Source organism: Musa acuminata, chromosome BXJ1-10, assembly GCF_036884655.1.
Source record: "Musa acuminata AAA Group cultivar baxijiao chromosome BXJ1-10, Cavendish_Baxijiao_AAA, whole genome shotgun sequence".
Taxonomy (NCBI): domain Eukaryota; kingdom Viridiplantae; phylum Streptophyta; class Magnoliopsida; order Zingiberales; family Musaceae; genus Musa; species Musa acuminata.
In genome coordinates, this window is record NC_088336.1 from 32150528 (window position 1) to 32169324 (window position 18797).

The window sequence follows — 18797 nt, forward strand, 5'->3', positions numbered from 1 at the left end:
TGTGACAGTGATCACGAAATTCCATCTGGACTGGTGAGTTTTAAGCTGGTCTTAGTATATGGCAACCAATTTCTTCGCTTGTTTTGCTACATAAGAAGTTTAGTATTCTACTAGTTTCCTGCATATAGTAACATGATATCTTCTCTGGTCTTTCTTAAATACAATGCAAGGTGATTTATGGAAATAGGTGTTATATCTGTATAGTCTTTAGTCCTGTTGTGTTGTTTCAAACCACAATAATATTAGATTTGTCATCATCGAATGGACTCAAAGAGAGATATCACTTCTAAGCCCCTCTTATTTAGTTAGAGTCATTTGAACATCCTTGTAATTTAGTGCTCTAAGGACAACCAAGCAGAAGATTCAGAACCATGTATCATAATAGCTACAACTTTCACTGGATCAGAAGACAGTGTCGAACATATCGAAGTCAGTCAAACAGCATATTGCTCCACATTATATATAGATCTACTGACATTTTATAGCGAAAGATAAGGATAAATCATAAGAACTAGCTCTTGATGTCCATTTATTTTGCATTGCAGCAACTGCTGGTGGCATGCACCCACAGGACAGTGAAACTATTGTGGCGTTATAGAGATAGGAAAGTGCATCTATTACAAAGAGTGCAAAGACACAGATTAAGCACACAGCCTCAATGATTTTTAGTAACACTGCTCTTCAGCTCCTGTTGCAGCGAAGCTGAAGGATGACCATCAGGTGGATTCTGGGCCGGCTTGCATGCCGTCTTCTGCTCACTAACTTCCACTGGAGGAGCTTCAGAGCTGGAGAAGTTTTCAGGGAGAGCAAAGACACCCCGCGACGCATTCCTCTGGTGTCGACTTGGCCTCTCAGATTTTTTCTCCATGGAGATATTCCTGAAAGAGTGGATGGATGAGATAAGGAGCAGCAGAAGGAGATGGGAATGGTGGAGACTTGGAGGTGGTACCAATAAGCTGGGGTAAGAACAATGTCCTCTTGTTGTTGTTGTTGTTGTTCTCTCATGCATTGACCCAACACTATTATTGAGTGGCAGGTAGGTGTCAAGAGCCAAAAGATAGAAGCAGGATATCTTTCTGCCTCTCTCAAAATTACTTGTAAGTCCTCAACACCTCTACCTTCCTATGCTATGATCCTGTCATTGCCTTGTCCAGTTGATTGCTTGTTAGGCTGAATCCAACCTTTTCTGCCTCTTTAACAAGTATACAGACATATATGCACTCAGTATAGCTTAGGAATTTGGAAATTAATCATGCACTTGATCTCAGATCCTAAACCTTTGTCAAAGGTTTGCATGATACATATATAAATATACATATTTAGATGTATGTTAAGCTCATAAACAATCATATTTAGTATGTTTGACAATTGCATTGCATATTCTACTGGAATCTTTTGTTGCAATCAAATCAAATTTGATTTAGATCATTTTAAGTCCCGTAGTGTGATTTGCCTTATAAATCAGATATCAATGAACTTGTATAAAATTTTATGGAATTCAGCCGATCATTGGATATTGTCGAGCAGTGGAAATCCATATCAGTGAAGGATATTTCTAGTTATTTTTGGGATGAAATGAGTTAATCTCTTACAGATGTAGGCAGGCTGGTATGACCGTGAAAGACGTCGTTCGATTGGCCCAATCCCGATCGCCATGGATCGCCATCCAAGCAATCTCCCGCCCTCCATCGGAACTCATCTGACGTGTGGAACTCAGTGATCCAAGTTGACTCAGGATATCGGGGAGCGTTGTCCAGACCGGTACGAGGGCGGAGGAGATGGAGACCGGGGGGAAGGCGAGGAAGGGCGCCGGCGGTCGGAGGGGAGGCGTTGGATCCAAGAAGAAATCCGTCTCTCGGTCGGTGAAGGTCGGCCTCCAGTTCGCGGTGGGCCGCATTGGCCGCTACCTCAAGTAGGACCGCTACGCCCAGCGCGTCGGCGCCCTTCCTCGCCTTATGATCAATACATGAAGTTTAATCATCCACATGGGGGCAGATGAAATATTTTTCTCATTAATGTACTTAATATTTTATGGCCAATGCTATTAAGCTAACAATATGAAAATGTGGATTTGCAATGCTATCGAGACAACTCCATCATATTGAATTTGCAATTAAGATTGACATTAACAGACGTAAAATTAAAATTTTAATACTGTTATGATAATAATAGTGAACTGAAATAGAAATTATAATGCTTTATGATAATAATAATCACTTAACTAATAATATCAACAGCAATCATATATCTAAAGGTATATAGGAAAAGGAAAAGCTGACTATAAATATCACAAAGTTACGTCCCATCCGCAAGGGATAAATGCTTGCCGGCATCAGTGCATGGCGATTCGAAGCGGGAAAAGGCCATAAAGCGACAGCAGGGGGGCCCATCTTATCCGTTAGGTTGGAGCCTTCCGAAGACCGCTCGAGTGTGCGTATTCGCTCTGTGTTCCGAGGAAGGAGGAGGAGGAGGAGAAGGAGAGGGGATGAGCAGAGCCTGCGAGAGCAGAAGCTTCTCGTCTTCCCCACCCATCTCCGGATGATTTCGGCGGTTCTCTTCGTTATCGTCCTCCCCGACTTCTTTTAGGTACTACTACGGTCCCCTACTCATCGACCCCCCCCCCCCCCCCCCCACCCCCTTTCCCGCTCTTCTCTCCGTGCTCTGTTTCCTCGCTCGAGGTCCGTGCTCTTCCTTCGATTCCGTACTACGCTTTGCTCTCGTATGTTTCTATCGGAACCTAATCGTTCCGGGTTTTCTTTTCTTGAACTTTTGGTGTTATTGTGGTTACGTGAATCTTGATTTTGCTTCTAGCTTTTCTTGGCATGGATTCGCAGCATTAGTGACCGAAAATGAGGGTTTATTAGTCTTCGTACCCTTTGCTTTTATGGATTCATATCGGGAATCGATCGTTTCGGGTTCTCTTTTCTTGAATCCTTCGAATTGTTTTGATGTTGAACTGGATACGAGTCCTTGCGATTACGTGGACCTTGATGTTTTCGTTTTTGCTTTTCTTTGTAGGAGTTCTCGCCGCTGATGGCTGCAAAGTAGCGTTTCCTCTTCGTGGCGATTTTTTCCTCGTAAATGCTTTCGTAACGCAATCGTTTCGGGTTTTCTTTTCTTGAATCCTCGACGTACGTGGAGATTGAAGTCCTTGCGATCACGTGAATCTTGATTTTCTTAATAGGGTTTAATCTTCATACGCTATTCTCTCATTGATTTCTACGGAAGTTGATCGTTTTGGTTTTTCTTATTGAATCGTTTCGGGTTTTTGCGATTACGTATCTTGAATTATTTTGCTCCATTTTTCAATGGGATAAGGAGAGCGGAAGAAGATATTTGATCGATCCCCAATGGCATGGTTTCGCGCCGCGTCGGGGGTCGCACGACTGGCCCTCAGGCGAAACCTTGCTCGAACCCCTTACCACGTCGCGAGAGCTGGCGCCCTGCCTCGGTTCGAGCCCGCCCGATGCTTCCACTCGACCCAGCTGCGGCGGGCCGCACCGGTCCCCCGCCCTGTGCCGCTCTCGCGGCTCACCGACAGCTTCCTTGACGGCACCAGCAGCGTCTACTTGGAGGAGCTGCAGAGGGCATGGGAAGCCGACCCCAGCAGCGTGGACGAGTCCTGGGACAACTTTTTCCGGAACTTTGTCGGCCAGGCCGCCACCTCACCTGGTATCTCCGGCCAGACCATCCAAGAGAGTATGCGGCTGCTCCTCCTCGTCCGAGCCTACCAGGTAAATGGCCACATGAAGGCCAAGCTCGATCCTCTAGATCTCGAGGAGAGGGAGATCTCGGATGACTTGGATCTCGCCCTCTATGGGTTCACAGAGGCTGATCTGGATAGGGAGTTCTTTCTTGGAGTGTGGAGGATGTCGGGGTTCTTATCCGAGAACCGCCCTGTTCAGACCCTTCGGTCCATCTTGGAACGGCTCGAGCAGGCCTACTGTGGGACCGTAGGGTACGAGTACATGCACATTCCCAACCGTGATCAGTGCAATTGGTTGAGGGAGAGGATTGAGACCGTGAAACCTAGGGAGTACAGCCAGGAACGACGTCAGGTCATTCTTGATCGACTTACATGGAGCACACTGTTTGAGAATTTCTTGGCCACAAAGTGGAAGGCTGCAAAGCGGTTTGGTCTGGAAGGTGGCGAGACTCTGATTCCAGGAATGAAGGAGATGTTCGATAGAGCTGCTGACCTGGGGGTAGAGTCCATTGTGATTGGAATGCCTCACAGAGGAAGGCTAAATGTTCTGGGCAATGTCGTTCGAAAACCTCTGCGGCAGATCTTCAGTGAATTCAGTGGTGGTACTAAACCTGTAGAAGAGGGAGAAGGGTTGTACACAGGGACCGGAGATGTGAAATATCATCTAGGTACTTCGTATGATAGGCCCACCAGAGGTGGGAAAATGATCCATCTGTCATTAGTCGCAAATCCAAGCCATCTTGAAGCGGTGGATCCAGTTGTTGTTGGGAAGGCGAGGGCTAAACAATACTATTCTAATGATATTGAGAGGACCAGGAACATGGGGGTGTTAATCCATGGTGATGGAAGCTTTGCAGGGCAAGGCGTTGTCTATGAGACATTGCATTTGAGCGCCCTTCCCAATTACACAACCGGGGGGACAATTCACATTGTTGTGAACAATCAAGTTGCATTCACAACGGATCCAAAATGTGGGAGGTCTTCTCAGTACTGTACCGATGTTGCCAAAGCGTTAAGCGTTCCGATTTTCCATGTGAATGGTGATGACGTCGAAGCAGTTGTCCATGTGTGTGAGCTTGCAGCTGAATGGCGCCAGACATTCCATTCTGATGTGGTGGTTGATGTTGTCTGCTACCGTAGGTTTGGACATAATGAAATTGATGAGCCGTCTTTCACACAGCCCAAAATGTATCGGGTAATTTCTTTTGCATATTATCATTTTTTTGGACATTCTCAACTTGGTTCTACCTTTACCTGTCTTATCTTAACTGCCATCTATTGCCACTGGACATCATTATGGCCATACTGACTGGTATCATGTTGAAACAGGTAATTCAGGATCATCCAAGTGCACTTGAATTGTATGAAAAGGAACTTTTAGAATCAGGACGGATCTCTAAAGATGATGTTGATAGGATGCGTAATAAAGTTAGTACAATTCTGGAAGAAGAGTTTATTAACAGCAAAGATTATGTCCCAAGAAAAAGGGACTGGCTCTCTGCTTACTGGGCTGGCTTCAAATCACCGGAACAGATTTCACGTATTCGTAATACTGGGTATGATTAACTTCCTTTATTTCCTTCGCTTGAAATTGTTTTCCGGGGACCATCTTTTCATCTATGAAGCACTGCATTATTATATAGTGTCAAGCCGGAGATACTCAAACGTGTTGGACAAGCCATTACAACTCTTCCTGAGAACTTCAAGCCTCACAGGGCAATCAAGAGGATTTTTCAGCAGCGGGCTGAGATGATTGAAACTGAGGAAGGTATTGACTGGGCACTTGCTGAGGCTCTTGCTTTCGCCACCCTTATAGTGGAAGGTAATCATGTCAGATTGAGTGGGCAAGATGTGGAGAGAGGAACATTTAGTCATAGGCATGCTGTGGTTCATGATCAAGAAACTGGAGAGATGTACTGCCCTCTGGATCATATTATTATAAACCAAGATGAGGAAATGTTCACTGTCAGCAACAGGTATGTATCCCCAGATTTTCTTTTATGCTTCTGTTTAACGTGACTTTTCACTTTACATTGATGTTTATCTCTGCATTTTTTGAACATATTGTGCAGGGCACTTTTGTGTTCAGGATTGTTAGGTTGCTTTTTCTCAACAATGGGAAAAAAATTAGAATACCTTATTTGCCATCACATGCGTTCAAAATACACACATCCCATAGAAAATTGATGTTTAATCATATATTGAAATAGTGAAGTAATCTTGCTGACTAAATGTAACATAACCCATTGCTGTACTTTTTGCTTATCATGTCTCCTCATTCACAGCATTGTGTTCTAGACCCTAGATTTTATGAGTGTTTGTCATTGCAGACATTGTTCTTCAGATTACTTCTATTTTTTGTGCTTTGGGCCCAATCATACGTGTCTTGTATGTTTCTAGAGTTGTAATATATTTACAATGTGCTTTTGGAATATGAATTTTATTCTGTAGACTATCATACAAATATTTTATAGTGCACGTTTAATCCAAGCTATCCCGCTCCTGTTGCTTCCAGTTCACTGTCAGAGTTTGGGGTCCTTGGTTTTGAATTGGGCTACACGATGGAGAACCCTAACTCGTTGGTACTTTGGGAAGCACAATTTGGTGATTTTGCAAATGGTGCTCAAGTTATGTTTGATCAGTTTTTGAGTAGTGGAGAAGCAAAGTGGCTGCGGCAAACTGGACTTGCTGTGTTGCTTCCACATGGTTATGATGGTCAAGGTCCAGAACATTCAAGTGGGCGAGTCGAGCGCTTTCTCCAGGTAAACTCATGTAGGGTCCTGTTGGTTTTAATGCATCACACATCTCCTGTATGGTTATTGTCCATGATAGCATCAAAAATTAACTAGCCAATTTCGATCATTTAATATATCATCTTTTGCTGCAAAGTCAGGGTGGAAAGAGTGATGCAGCTCCAGGCAGTATGCACAGGCTGCTATTAATGCTGTGCATTCTTTTCTCCATCAATTTAGCCTTCATATTCTAGAACCGCTTTAAGATTCCTATGTAAGACTTTTCTTAATGTTCTAGCTGAAGTAACTACTCTTAAGATTTGTCAATTGTGTACAAGCTTGCAAATGGACCATTGTAGATTTATTGTTATCAATAAATGTACAGTATAACAACAATGAGGTGCCTACCCAGAATTAGAATTGATATATTAATTGTATGCAAAAAAACCCCTCTTGTCCATTTATTGATGTAAGCATGGTTGCTTTACTAGATGGGCAAGGAAAATATGGAGTGAGGAGACTACTATAGGGATGAGGGAGGTAGAAGACTACGCGAGAGAAAATGGAGTGAGAAGGACAAATCTCTTTACTAGATGGACAAGGAAAATATGTATGGCTACCAAGCCACAAAGTGAGTGAAAGACTGGGAGATAGATAAATGTGCCAAGAAAGATGGAGATGAAAAAGCTTCATGAGATAATTAAAAAGGAGAAGAGAAAAAATATGGCTACATGGCCTTTAATCAATACATTATAATGCTTTATCAAAACACATTTCAGAAGGAAAATCCATCATATATTTTATGATTTAATTCTTCTCCTCTCTGCCCAATTGATCTTGCTGTTGTTGAGTTTTGTCTTTCTTACTCAAATATCAGTTGGTTTAGATAGATTTGAGTAGTTGGCCAAATTCCTTTAATTTCTATTCTGAGTTCTTTTGGAAAATTGAATTCTAGATTGATAAATGAGAATCTTAATAAAATTTCAATTTATCACCAACTTTAGGAGGCAATATGCAACTAGAAACATTCTAAACTTGGACTCTAAGACCTGACTCAAAATAGAAAACACAACTAACTAAAATTTTACCAAATGATTTAATACAGTTAATCCAAACTCAATTTTGTCTCAAAACGACACTTGAAATATAAAAAAAAAGTTTGACTCAAACAATATCCATATTGGTACAGACTTGAACAAAGTAAGAACAAGTCCAAGTTCATTGTATTTAGGCCAAAAATCAGTGAAAGAAAATATCACTCTGAAAATTATGGAAAATGATAAAACCAAGACTTTGACCCACTAAATTAAATCTGATTAAATTCTAACTTGGTCCCATAACAATTGTTGCATTATTTATGTTTGCAAGGTACGTGCTACATTTTTTTTTTGGAATGCCTATTGTTCTCTTTTTTATTTTTTATGAGCCAGTTAGTGAAGCATGCTCAGCAAGGTATGTGCTGCATTTGGTATGCTTTCTCATTGTGTCATGAGGTTAGCTCTTATGTAATCATTGTTACCCTTCTCTCATTGTTATTAAGGCTGTTAAATTCTCATCTTGATGGTCACTCCATTTTGATTAAGTCTTTGTATTATTTTTTATTCTTATTGCACATGTCTTAGCCTTTGCAAATAAGAATATTGATGTTTGAGATACTGAGATTTTTCAGTAATTTCATTGGTTACAAATCAGTAAGCAAACAAATCTACAGCATCTTTTTAATTATTATAATGGCCATTGATGTAGTAAGTGATGTAAGCTTCGGTTTCATATTTTATTATATAGATTTACAAGTTCTCATATGATGGATTTACTGTTCACGACATGCTACCATGACGGTATTGCAGTGACACATCACAATGGTGCCATAACATCACATCATGGGCATTGTTTCATGCCTATGGTCACATTTTGGCAATTGATTGTGGGCGTGGCTCTTCTCAATTGCCTGTGCTTAGTGTGATTATCTTGTTGGCAGGAGAGCATGATTTTCATAGGCAATATACCCCTCATGTGCTTCAATATAAAATGTATTGTAGCTTCTCCTCCTATGGGTTTTCCATTACGTAGTATTATTTTGTTGAACTTCTAATTGCAAGATTTTCGCCTTCCATTAAGCTATGTTCTGATTTACTAAATGCAAATGCTAGACCACATTAGGTCTAAATTCTGTCTATGCTTTGTTCTGATGCTGACTCCAACCCACATCTCGCCATTTTTTTTCTTTATTTTTCACAATCTACTGTTGATAACTTGATATTATCTACATCTTTTGTTGGTCTTTGCAGTTTTAATTGATTAGTATTAAACCTAACATGAAATTGCAGATGAGTGACGATAACCCATACATTATACCAGAGATGGATCCAACACTTAGAAAACAGATCCAGGAATGCAATTGGCAAGTCGTGAATGTGACAACTCCTGCAAACTATTTTCATGTTCTGAGACGGCAGGTGATGACTGTTGGCAAACATGTATTCTCTTAAGGTGTTTTCAAGATTGTTACGTAAATTATTTCAATCTGGTATCCAGCTACACAGAGATTTCCGGAAACCTCTGATAGTGATGTCTCCTAAAAATCTTCTCCGTCACAAGGACTGCAAGTCACACCTCTCTGAATTTGATGATGTCCTGGGCCACCCTGGATTTGATAAGCAGGGAACCCGCTTCAAGCGCCTAATAAAAGACCGGAATGATCACAAAGAAATAGAGGAGGGTATTGATCGTTTAATTCTGTGCTCTGGGAAGGTGATGGTTCTTTATGATGTCTCTTCTATATCTATCTGGCCACTTTTGTTACATTTTTTTTATTTGTTGAGGGAAGTATTGTTACTCTTATTTGTATCCTGCAGGTGTATTATGAGCTGGATGAAGCTCGGAAAAATACAAAACGGAACGACGTGGCAATTTGTAGAGTTGAACAGCTTTGCCCTTTTCCTTATGACCTCATTCAGCGAGAGTTTAAAAGATACCCAAGTACGTGCCAGTCACTGTTACTTAGCTGAACATGTTAACCTTGTTGTTTTGCATGTTTGTGTGAATAAATAAAAACCTCAACACTAACTCAATCTCACCTTGGGTTGCATTTTTGTTAAACATAATTCAACAAAATCCATTAAACATATGCTTTCAAGAAACGTATCTTGTGGCTATTAGCAAGATACATTTCTCTGGTTAAATTTACATTGTTCTTCTATCATGAGTGCAAGACACTTGCTGTGGTGCGCAATATGAAAATTTAGTGGCTAATACAACCGAAACAGGTAACGACTCAAATCGTTAGCCTCATTTCGTGGTATCCTGACATTCATTAATCACCAGCATTTTCTAGTAAGCAGATTGAACCAATTGAAACTTGGTTTCTGGATTTCAGATGCGGAGATCGTCTGGTGCCAGGAAGAGCCAATGAACATGGGTGCGTATTCCTATGTGAACGCTCGTATATATACTGCCATGAGGGCGATAAGCAGAGGAAATATAGAGGACATAAAGTACATCGGGAGGGCGCCTTCTGCAGCCACTGCAACCGGTTTCTTATCTGTTCATGTGCAAGAGCAGAAGGAGATTTTACACAAGGCAATGCAGCCGGAACCAATCGGATTCCCGTTTTGAAGTAATGTTTCACACGAACGATTAAAGAACCAGTTGTTTCGTGTTTGTCGATGATACTCAATATTTGGTATCAGACAGCAGACTTGTCGCTTGTTATATCAATAATGATTGGGCGTGGACGAAGGTCTGTGTTTTTTTTTTTTTTTTCCCAGAATAATTGGTAGCTCTTGCATTTATGTTTCAAGTCGACTATTGACTTACCTGTTTGTTTGTTATCTTATGCTGCTGCTTTTTTTTTTTTTTTGGCCTTTTTGGAAGACCGACCTCCTGGCCTTTGAGATCACTGACAGGATGGGTGGGTGGAAGACATCTGCAGGTGGGAGGGAGCACACGATTACGGGAGGAATGACATCATGTAATTTAGTTGGCTTGGAAGGTTTACCCACCAATACCCCAAATCATCATTGCTCGCCTCAGCATCAACCGTAAAGCCCCAATCGAAAAAGCAGGCCTGGCGCTGATGATTAGGCGAATCATCTTGGCATCCACGTGCCACCACACGGGAAGAACGTATGATGGATGGATGGATGGAATTGTGAAGCGACCACATTATCGACGAAGGAACTGATTCCGCTCATGCTACAGCCGACGACATCGGTTGTCGCTTCCCCTCCGTCGACACAGCGAGTGTAGCTCGTGACACACCAAACCATGGCCCGATGTTAAAACTGTCGCAGGTCATTCCTGCCGTTGGGGCTCAAAGTTGCAGGACACATCAGTCACGCTTACTAGCATGACCTCACCAGAAAGTGCTACCATCACATGGGCGTAAGCCAGATTGCATCGCTCCAGCAAAGAGAACGGTGGCCCACTTTTGTTGTCTCTGCCGCGATACTGTTCGAGTCTCGAACCAATTCAATCGACTGTCCGCCTCGCCGGTCCCATTGCTCGGTCGTCGATCCCTCCTCACGCCTCAGACTGCGAGACCACGGAGGTTCTCTCCTCCTGATGGAGACAGGTGAGCCACGCCCTCGAGTACTTGCACATGCGCCGATGCGCGACGGTAACCGAGATGGCAATCGCTGCTGGGCTGCTAATTCGGCATCGCTGCTGCGGATGGGTTGCCGTGGCCATGATGGAGGAGCTTCGATGCAGGGAAAGCCTCTGTACTGAGCTTAGACATCAGGTAGTGCGGCCTGCCACAGCAGCACCAAAGCTGCAACCCCCTCTCCCTTTCGGCTCATGTGTTTTTCCTCCTCCCCATCGATGACTCGGACAACTACAGGGATCAGACATTAGCATGCCACCAAACCCGCAAGTAGCGGGTCAATGGCGTGGAGCACCACCAGGGGATCTCGACCACGCCCTTCCGTCCATCATGTCGCCTTCTGACCCAGTCAAATCTACCAAAGGATGAGTATTTTCCTTCTTTCCAAATACGATTCAACCGCCGCTGCACCTATATGGAGGGAGGAAGGACAAGTGGGCTGCCCATCCACCGCTCGAGCTTCCGTGGAGCTGCTTCCTCTAAAACCTCAGGCAGGACCAGCGTCTTCGTCTTCCAACGACATGCCGGCTTGTACGCCCGCTGCTGCGTTGGTGCGCATCCGTCACACCACCCCCACCCCCACCCCACCTTTTGCATCAAATAAAGAAGAAGACAAGTGGCAGATACTTGCTGGCTCCACGCCGCCCCGCAAACACTCGTCTTCTACCTCAGCTTTTCGGCACGGAATCGACCCCCCCCCCCCCCCAAAGGGAGAGGTGATTTCCTATCGAGAACGCATTGGAGCCCAAATTTATGATATCTGCCCCCATGTGACTGTTTGCTTGGGATATGCTGTTGCCTCGGATACCGTGGCACACGAAAGATGAGATCTTCGTAAAGGACGGCAGTGTTTGCCATCTGAGGTGGAGCGGGCGACGCATTAAGAAAAAGAGTCGAGATGAGCAGGTCCTCCTGCACAGAGTTAATGCCATCCCGGGAGCATGGCTATTAAACTATGAAGCAGCCCGACGCAGCCTCCATTATGCTCTGATATCGCCTTCTCACGCGCAGTGCTCGTGGGCAGTCCGGCTCGATCGCTATAGCATCTGACATCACTCGACCACGGAGAGCAGGGCACGGCCTATATATGCCACCGCAGTAGTTGCCGCAGTCCAACAGGAGGAGGAGGAGGAGGAGGAGGGACACGATGAACAAGATGGCGATGCGAAAGGGACCGTGGACGGAGCAGGAGGACCTGCAACTGGTATGCTTTGTGGGGTTATTCGGTGACCGTCGTTGGGATTCCATAGCCAAAGTCTCAGGTTTGAAGGGGGGAGGCTAGGTAGGCTTACTTTGCCGATGGCCGGCAACCCAAGCTCGCCGCTTAACCCCGCCGCTCGTTCCTCTGTGTCGGCAGGTCTCAACAGAACCGGGAAGAGCTGCAGGCTGCGCTGGGTCAACTACCTCCACCCCGGCCTCAAACGCGGCCGCATGAACCCCCAGGAAGAGCGCCTCATCCTCGAGCTCCACTCTCACTGGGGCAACAGGTCTGCTTCCCGCCTCCCCACCCCCGAAGGCTTCATATCTGTCCACCATGCACGCACACGTGATATAAAAGCTTCGCTCGCAGGTGGTCTCGCATCGCCCGTAAGCTCCCGGGCCGCACTGACAACGAGATCAAGAACTACTGGAGAACCCACATGAGAAAGAAGGCTCAGGAACGAAAGAGGAAGGCGTCTCCGTCGTCGTCTTCGTCTTCCTCCTGGTCGCTCACCGATAACTCCGCCGCCCCGGGTAAACCGCCGTCGGAAGACGCGCCGGGAAGCGGTCAAGAGCTTAACTGCAGCGGCACGACGACAGCGCTCGGAGGGATTGGAGACGACGACGATGCTCTCAATGGCTGCTACTCCATGGACGAGATCTGGGATGAGATCAGCGAGCTGAGCTTTCAGGAACGCGAGGACGAACGCGTCTCGTGCCCCCCGATGCCTTCTCCCGTCTGGGAACACTTCTCCTACTCCCCGTGGAAGATGGACGACGAGGACTTGGGCTTCCAAGCTCCCTGATCGAATCCGCCGGGCCGAGTTCTCCTCGCATCCATGTCCATGGACGCGAAGTGCTTCTGAAGGCAACCTCTGTCAGCATGCAGCATTTCTCTTCTATGTTGGGCTGTGATACAAAAGTTGATGTTGTTGTGAGGCTCACTGTAAATATTCCTACTTGTTTGTCTCTGGAGATCTGTAAACAGAGTTCGAATCGGTTTGACTTCTTCTTCCTGGTCGTTGTTCTCTCTTCAGATTTCTAGTCAAGAAAAGCTCAATCCAAGATCCTCTCAGGAGCCAATCTTCTTCTCTGGTAGGAAAGGTCAACATAGCTTCGATGATTGCTCACCCCAACAGATAAGAAACAAGAAGGATTGATTTATACTACTGTTTCATTAAGTTCTTTCCATTCTTGTGTGATTTGGCACATCAGAATCTTGTGGTTCATATAATAATATCTATCTCTGGCCAACTTTGACCAAAGTGGAGGGGTCAAAGCAGTGCAGAATTAACAACCTATGTTTTATCTCTGTTACCCAAACATCAACGTGGGAAGGAGATGAATCGTAATTCAACAGAGCCCCACTTTTCCTCTGGCTTTTGCCATGTCAGAGAAGCTGGACAATTTTGGATTGGAGAGTGAGATCAGATTGGAAGATTGTAATATAAATTGGTAGTGGTGATAGGGCTGCTAAAAGATTGATGATTATTAAGGTGTCCTCTACTGCTACCTTTCTGATGGATGGTGGGGTGATCTTTGCTTCAGGTTACTCTTCTTTCCTCTGATACTTGTCTTCTTTCTTACCATCACTGTTATCACTAATTAAAACAACATGTCAGTGCTCCACTAAAAAACCCACCGAGCCACCACAATATGACACTGCTGCTTCTTCCTCCCAGTGAAATCTTGACCAACAGCTTTTTGAAGTGATATGGTGGCAGAATCCATGATAACGAGAGTTCCATTCAGAAGCATGTACAGTTAAAAGAGAGGAAACAAGCATGGCCACTTTCCAGTCTCGTGCTCCATCTTTGAATCCTTTGCTTATCATACATATGAGCTCAGCTCATCGAGCCACAAACTTCTTCTTAAGGAAAAGGAAACAGATTCCTCATCTAATGTTGAATGTTCAGAGAACACTAAGATTTCTTGCATTTGAAGCTGCAACTTCTCAGCTGGAGTGAACTCCACAAGCTGTTGTCATCTGCTATCCATCATGATCGAGCCGGTTCGTTAACGGGCTTGACATGAACCGGAGTTACAATCACTCGATTCCATCCGGGTTGGTTCTGACCCGCGCTCGAACGACCCGACTCGGCTTTTGTTTGACCCCGAACCGAACCGAACCGAACCTCGCCACATCGAACCGGTTCTCTTCGACCAGTTAAAGCCCCACGGTCGCGATCCCTGGGCAAAACCCTCCGCTTCGTCGCCGCCACCATGACCAAATTCAGGAAGCTCGGCCGCCACGCCGCCCATCGCGTCTCCATGCTCAGGTCGTTTTCGAGTGCTTCTTCTCCTATCCCGTTCTTCCGTTTGGTTTCTCGCACCAACACTCTGTTTCCCGTCCCGCCGCGCAGGACGATGGTCTCGCAGTTGGTCAAGCACGAGCGCATCGAGACCACGGTCGCTAAGGTGATTTCGACGGGCACTTGGTGGTCGTTGTGTTCTTTTTTCTTTATGTTTACGTTGGTTTTCATGTGGATTGACGACGACCTCTTACTCCTCCTTGTTCGATGCCGGCCGTGGTCTCAGGCGAAGGAAGTTCGACGGCTTGCTGATAACATGGTGCAGCTGGGGAAAGAGGTAAGGCACAAGTTGTCTTCTTGTTCTTGAAGTTCTTGGCTTTGAATTCGTTGCAGCAGTTCCCAGATGCCTCATTTTTCTAGATGTATGCTTGGAAGAAAAAAATCGGTATTAAAATGAATCTTTCATAAACTTAGATATAGTTTTGATCAATTCAGTGAGGTCTCTGATATTAAGGGCAAATTGTGACAATGTTGGCGGTGGTGTAACTTCTTGTAATTTCATGTCAGTAGAACTTCATGTTTTAGATGAAACTATCTGCTCCAAATGATCAAACTGGCATGGTAACGGAGTTAATGGCAGGAAAGGTCTGTCTAGTCTTGCTTTTTGAAAAGCTAGCCAGTATGCTCATCTCCAAAAGTGAAGCAAGAAGAAAAACCCTAGAACCTAGTTATCTATTATGCAGAGATATGATTTCTGTAGGTCTCAGATTGTCTATGTCTGACTATCAATGCTTCTTTCAGGGATTTACTACTCGTCTTATGATCATAAATTTCCAATACTCACATATGAAATAAATACAGTGCTATTTGGGATATTTTTGCCTCTAAAGACAGCAGTGCTAGACTTCTTTATCCTCTATGATACTCGACATAGGTTATCTCTCGTCTAAAGGATCGAAGCTGAATGCAGACGAGTAACTCTACAACGAGGGGTAGAAAATTATTATTCTTCTGTCGAAGGGACTTAATCATGAATGTCTCTTGAACCTAAGAAGATAAAGAACAGTATATATGATGTGAATTAAGAACCACATTGACAAAGTTAATTTTACATCTTGTTTCAGGTCCATTTTAGTAGTATTTTTTTATATTAAAAGCATTAACAGTAGTATTCATTTTTTTAATTATTCTGAGGGAAAAATGAGGAAGATTAGGGGACCTGGGGGTGGCATGATGGGGTTTATTCTCCTAAGATTTACCCTGGGTCAATGTTAGTAAGATTGCAGATGAGAGATGTGGTCACATTGTCGACTGCTTAAGTAAACAGTAGGGGAGCTTTTATTATGCAATATTTGGTTGTCTGATTGACTAATCATGTGCTGCCTTGCCAGTAGGATGTTGGCATTGAGCTCAGTGCCTTGCTCAGCTGGTTCCCTGACAACAATGGTGGAATTGACTGAACAAGGGTCTTTGCATGTATGTTTTTGATCAGTGGCTAGCCTGTTCATGCTGGTAACCATGTCATGTTGATGCCAATGTTTCAGCATAACTATGGAGGGAGAATGTTGACTAGGTATATAAGGGCCTTTAATAGCTGGAAATTTGGACAGCTATTTTAGGAACTAATGCTCATCTTGTTGTAATGACTATAAGATTATTTTAGGAACTTGAATTTATTTTCTTTCTGATGATTACACTGTCAACAAGTTGGAGCATAATTTTTGAGGTCTGATTCCCCAGATTGGCAATGGTGGAATATAATAAGCACAGTCTGAGTAACTCTTTGACTACTTCTGTACCATTAGATATCAAGTAAAAAACCAGATTGGAAGCAACGTGAGAAATGAGAAGACATATATCCGAAATATTTCTGTCACGTGGGTGATTATGACATAGAAAACCTTAGTGGAGACTGCTTCTAATCTTAATACAGATGCTATTTTCTTCAATGTTTTTGAGCTAGATAAAGTTAATCATGTAATATACTTCGTGATCTAGTTGCAAATTCTGGAGAAATCTATGTAATCTTCAGGATAACTGATTAGTGGACCACATGTCTGGCATATCTTGGTTTAGATAAATTATTTTCTATATTTGCTCTAATTTCCTTGTAGTTAATTCATTATTTACTTGGAGATGCTATGATCCACATAACTAGAACCAGATAGATGGAAGTGATTATTGTTTTATAATATCAAGAATTTGATTGTTTACAGGGTACACTTCATGCTGCACGTCGTGCTGCGGCTTTTGTTCGTGGAGATGATGTTCTTCATAAATTGTTCACGGAGTTTGCTTATCGCTATAAGTAAATGTTTAACTCATTCACTTGTTTTGCTTGATCCTTTGCCAGATCTGATCAAAAACATTGTTCAAACGTCAGGGATAGAGTAGGTGGATATACAAGATTGCTTCGAACACGCATACGAAAGGGGGATGCTGCACCAATGGCATATATCGAGTAAAGTTCTCTTTCTTGGTTTGCCCTTCTGGGAGGTTTGTAGTGTGATGTTGATGACACAATTTATAGTGTTGAGAACATACTTGTTTTATCCTCGTATTGTTAATGCTCACAACATATGCAACCATGATGACTGATTTACTTGACTTAAAAAATGATTATGTTTAGATTATTGCAATTTAGGAATTTTTGGTTTTTTTTCATAAACTTCTATCTGGTCATCTTCTTTTGTTATCGTTTAAAGATCTATGCCAGGTTTAATCAACTTTCATTTAACCAGTACATTTAATAGTCTACAAGTTAAACTGTAGTTCTGATGAAGCCTCAATGGTCTCTTTTACATCTGTTATTTTCCTTTCAAATCTTAATATTCTGGTGGGGTTCATATGCCAATTTACATGTCCTTGCTTATGTATTTTATTTCTCTAAACTTCTAAAGTTATTCCTTTTACAACCCGTAACAAAGACCATTTTATAGGTTTATCTATGTTAATGTGTTTGCCTAGTGCCTCGTGTTATATATAACCAAGGAATGCCAAAATCATTGTACATTCACCGGAATTGCAAGTAGTCATGATGTGGCACCCATTAGTGATGTTTTTGTCAGTGTATGTATCAGCGGTCCCTTTGGCTATGCAAGCCTGATCACATTTTCTCGTCGTCTATTACGAGATGCTTTCTCATTACATTATAGGTTATGTTACTGTGTTGACATACTTTAGAGTTTAGACTATGAAATTTGTCTTATTATTTTTTGTTGTATGGGAAGAAATTTTATTACTCAAACGGTATATCTTCTCCTCATGTCTTTTTCCTAACAATTTTGTAAAACTAACTTGATGACCTCTGAGCAATAGTTGCATGAGCTTGAGTTGATCAGTTGATGTCTATGATACGATCAAAAGTTCAGCACAATCTATTAAATATAATACATTGTGTATTCATTCATCAATTGATTTTGTAGTTATGGTAAAACTAGATTCTGGAAGTTCTATGGATGTTCATATTCCTGACGCCTCTTGTTGGTTAAATATAGCTTTTACTGATAGCAAGTTAGCTACAACTCGCGCATATCTACAGATGTCCGTAACCATACGGGTGGATCTGATATTTGCATGCTGGGTGCATAGCTAATTTTGGTATTAGATAAAGCTATTGACAGAGATTGACTCTATCACAAATGGTATAACTTACCGTTAGATTAGACCATGTGGATTTTGATTGATTAATTCATAACCTCGTGACAGGTTCGTTGATAGGGAGAATGAGCTCCGAGAGGCAAAACCTCCGAAGCCACAACCACCTGAGAGAGCCCCTCTTGATCCGTGGTCCAAGTCTCGAGCAAGCCAACAGTGGGCATCTCCTAAAGAGAAAGCAAACTCTGGATCAGAAAACTGATCACTCTGTTTCAATGTGTTTGCAGCTCAACATTTTGGATGCCATTCTTGTATTTATAGCAGAATTTTTGCAACTCGCCGATATGGTGACACAAAATTGGCCCGGCAGATATCAAAGATTGCCATCCTCAACACTGGGAGTATGCTGAAAACATGAATGTGTAGGATCAATAATTGCTTGAATTTATAGCCAGAAGGTACGAGTCAATGGTTAAAGATGGTGTCTTTAGTTTGTTTACAGTCTTTCTATGTTGAATTACTTGCATTACCCATCAAGTTATGTAACTGTTGCAGTAATAAAAGTTGCAGTAGAGAATCCCAGTGGATGAGTGAGATTCTTCACCAATATCTGTAGATGGGTATTTGGCTCTACGGTTTTATTCTTCACCAATAAAAGTGGTAAAGGGTTGGTTTTGAAACTGATTTTTTAATTATTTTTAATTAAA

The 18797-nt window shown here is 43.0% G+C and overlaps 3 protein-coding genes and 1 long non-coding RNA gene across 4 annotated transcripts; 3 read left to right on the forward strand and 1 right to left on the reverse strand.

Annotated features, from left to right (window-relative positions):
• Positions 1–430: 430 nt before the first annotated feature.
• Positions 431–2219, reverse strand: LOC103969311 (uncharacterized). The gene is made up of 2 exons (XR_010480878.1): positions 1593–2219; positions 431–878 (listed from the first exon to the last, which is right to left on the reverse strand). It is a non-coding gene; the product is annotated as an uncharacterized LOC103969311 (long non-coding RNA).
• A 136-nt stretch (positions 2220–2355) lies between these two features.
• LOC103969312 (uncharacterized) lies at positions 2356–10253 on the forward strand. Its single transcript, XM_009382808.3, has 9 exons — positions 2356–2586; positions 3319–4901; positions 5036–5262; positions 5350–5682; positions 6222–6468; positions 8766–8894; positions 8974–9189; positions 9294–9417; positions 9815–10253. The coding sequence occupies exons 2-9, from the start codon at positions 3351–3353 to the stop codon at positions 10051–10053; spliced, it is 3066 nt and encodes a 1021-aa protein (XP_009381083.2). The 5' UTR covers positions 2356–2586; positions 3319–3350; the 3' UTR covers positions 10054–10253.
• Positions 10254–11495: 1242 nt separating this feature from the next.
• On the forward strand, positions 11496–13250 carry LOC103969313 (transcription factor MYB59). The gene is made up of 3 exons (XM_009382809.3): positions 11496–12303; positions 12399–12528; positions 12612–13250. The coding sequence occupies exons 1-3, from the start codon at positions 12189–12191 to the stop codon at positions 13045–13047; spliced, it is 681 nt and encodes a 226-aa protein (XP_009381084.2). The 5' UTR covers positions 11496–12188; the 3' UTR covers positions 13048–13250.
• A 1164-nt stretch (positions 13251–14414) lies between these two features.
• LOC103969315 (uncharacterized) lies at positions 14415–18677 on the forward strand. Its single transcript, XM_009382812.3, has 6 exons — positions 14415–14520; positions 14605–14659; positions 14780–14830; positions 16710–16801; positions 16877–16954; positions 18202–18677. The coding sequence occupies exons 1-6, from the start codon at positions 14465–14467 to the stop codon at positions 18350–18352; spliced, it is 483 nt and encodes a 160-aa protein (XP_009381087.2). The 5' UTR covers positions 14415–14464; the 3' UTR covers positions 18353–18677.
• The last annotated feature ends 120 nt before the right edge of the window (positions 18678–18797 follow it).

What these genes read in the sequence shown, in the direction of transcription:
- LOC103969313 (XM_009382809.3), top strand. Translation starts at nt 12,189, where the DNA reads ATGAACAAGATGGCGATGCGAAAGGGACCGTGGACGGAGCAGGAGGAC. An exon ending in TTCCATAGCCAAAGTCTCAG is followed by an intron (nt 12,304 to 12,398) that starts GTTTGAAGGGGG and finishes CTGTGTCGGCAG; the next exon opens with GTCTCAACAGAACCGGGAAG. An exon ending in CACTCTCACTGGGGCAACAG is followed by an intron (nt 12,529 to 12,611) that starts GTCTGCTTCCCG and finishes CTTCGCTCGCAG; the next exon opens with GTGGTCTCGCATCGCCCGTA.
- LOC103969315 (XM_009382812.3), top strand. Translation starts at nt 14,465, where the DNA reads ATGACCAAATTCAGGAAGCTCGGCCGCCACGCCGCCCATCGCGTCTCC. An exon ending in TGGTGCAGCTGGGGAAAGAG is followed by an intron (nt 14,831 to 16,709) that starts GTAAGGCACAAG and finishes GATTGTTTACAG; the next exon opens with GGTACACTTCATGCTGCACG. An exon ending in GCACCAATGGCATATATCGA is followed by an intron (nt 16,955 to 18,201) that starts GTAAAGTTCTCT and finishes ACCTCGTGACAG; the next exon opens with GTTCGTTGATAGGGAGAATG.
- LOC103969312 (XM_009382808.3), top strand. Translation starts at nt 3,351, where the DNA reads ATGGCATGGTTTCGCGCCGCGTCGGGGGTCGCACGACTGGCCCTCAGG. An exon ending in TTCATGTTCTGAGACGGCAG is followed by an intron (nt 8,895 to 8,973) that starts GTGATGACTGTT and finishes TCTGGTATCCAG; the next exon opens with CTACACAGAGATTTCCGGAA. An exon ending in TAATTCTGTGCTCTGGGAAG is followed by an intron (nt 9,190 to 9,293) that starts GTGATGGTTCTT and finishes TGTATCCTGCAG; the next exon opens with GTGTATTATGAGCTGGATGA.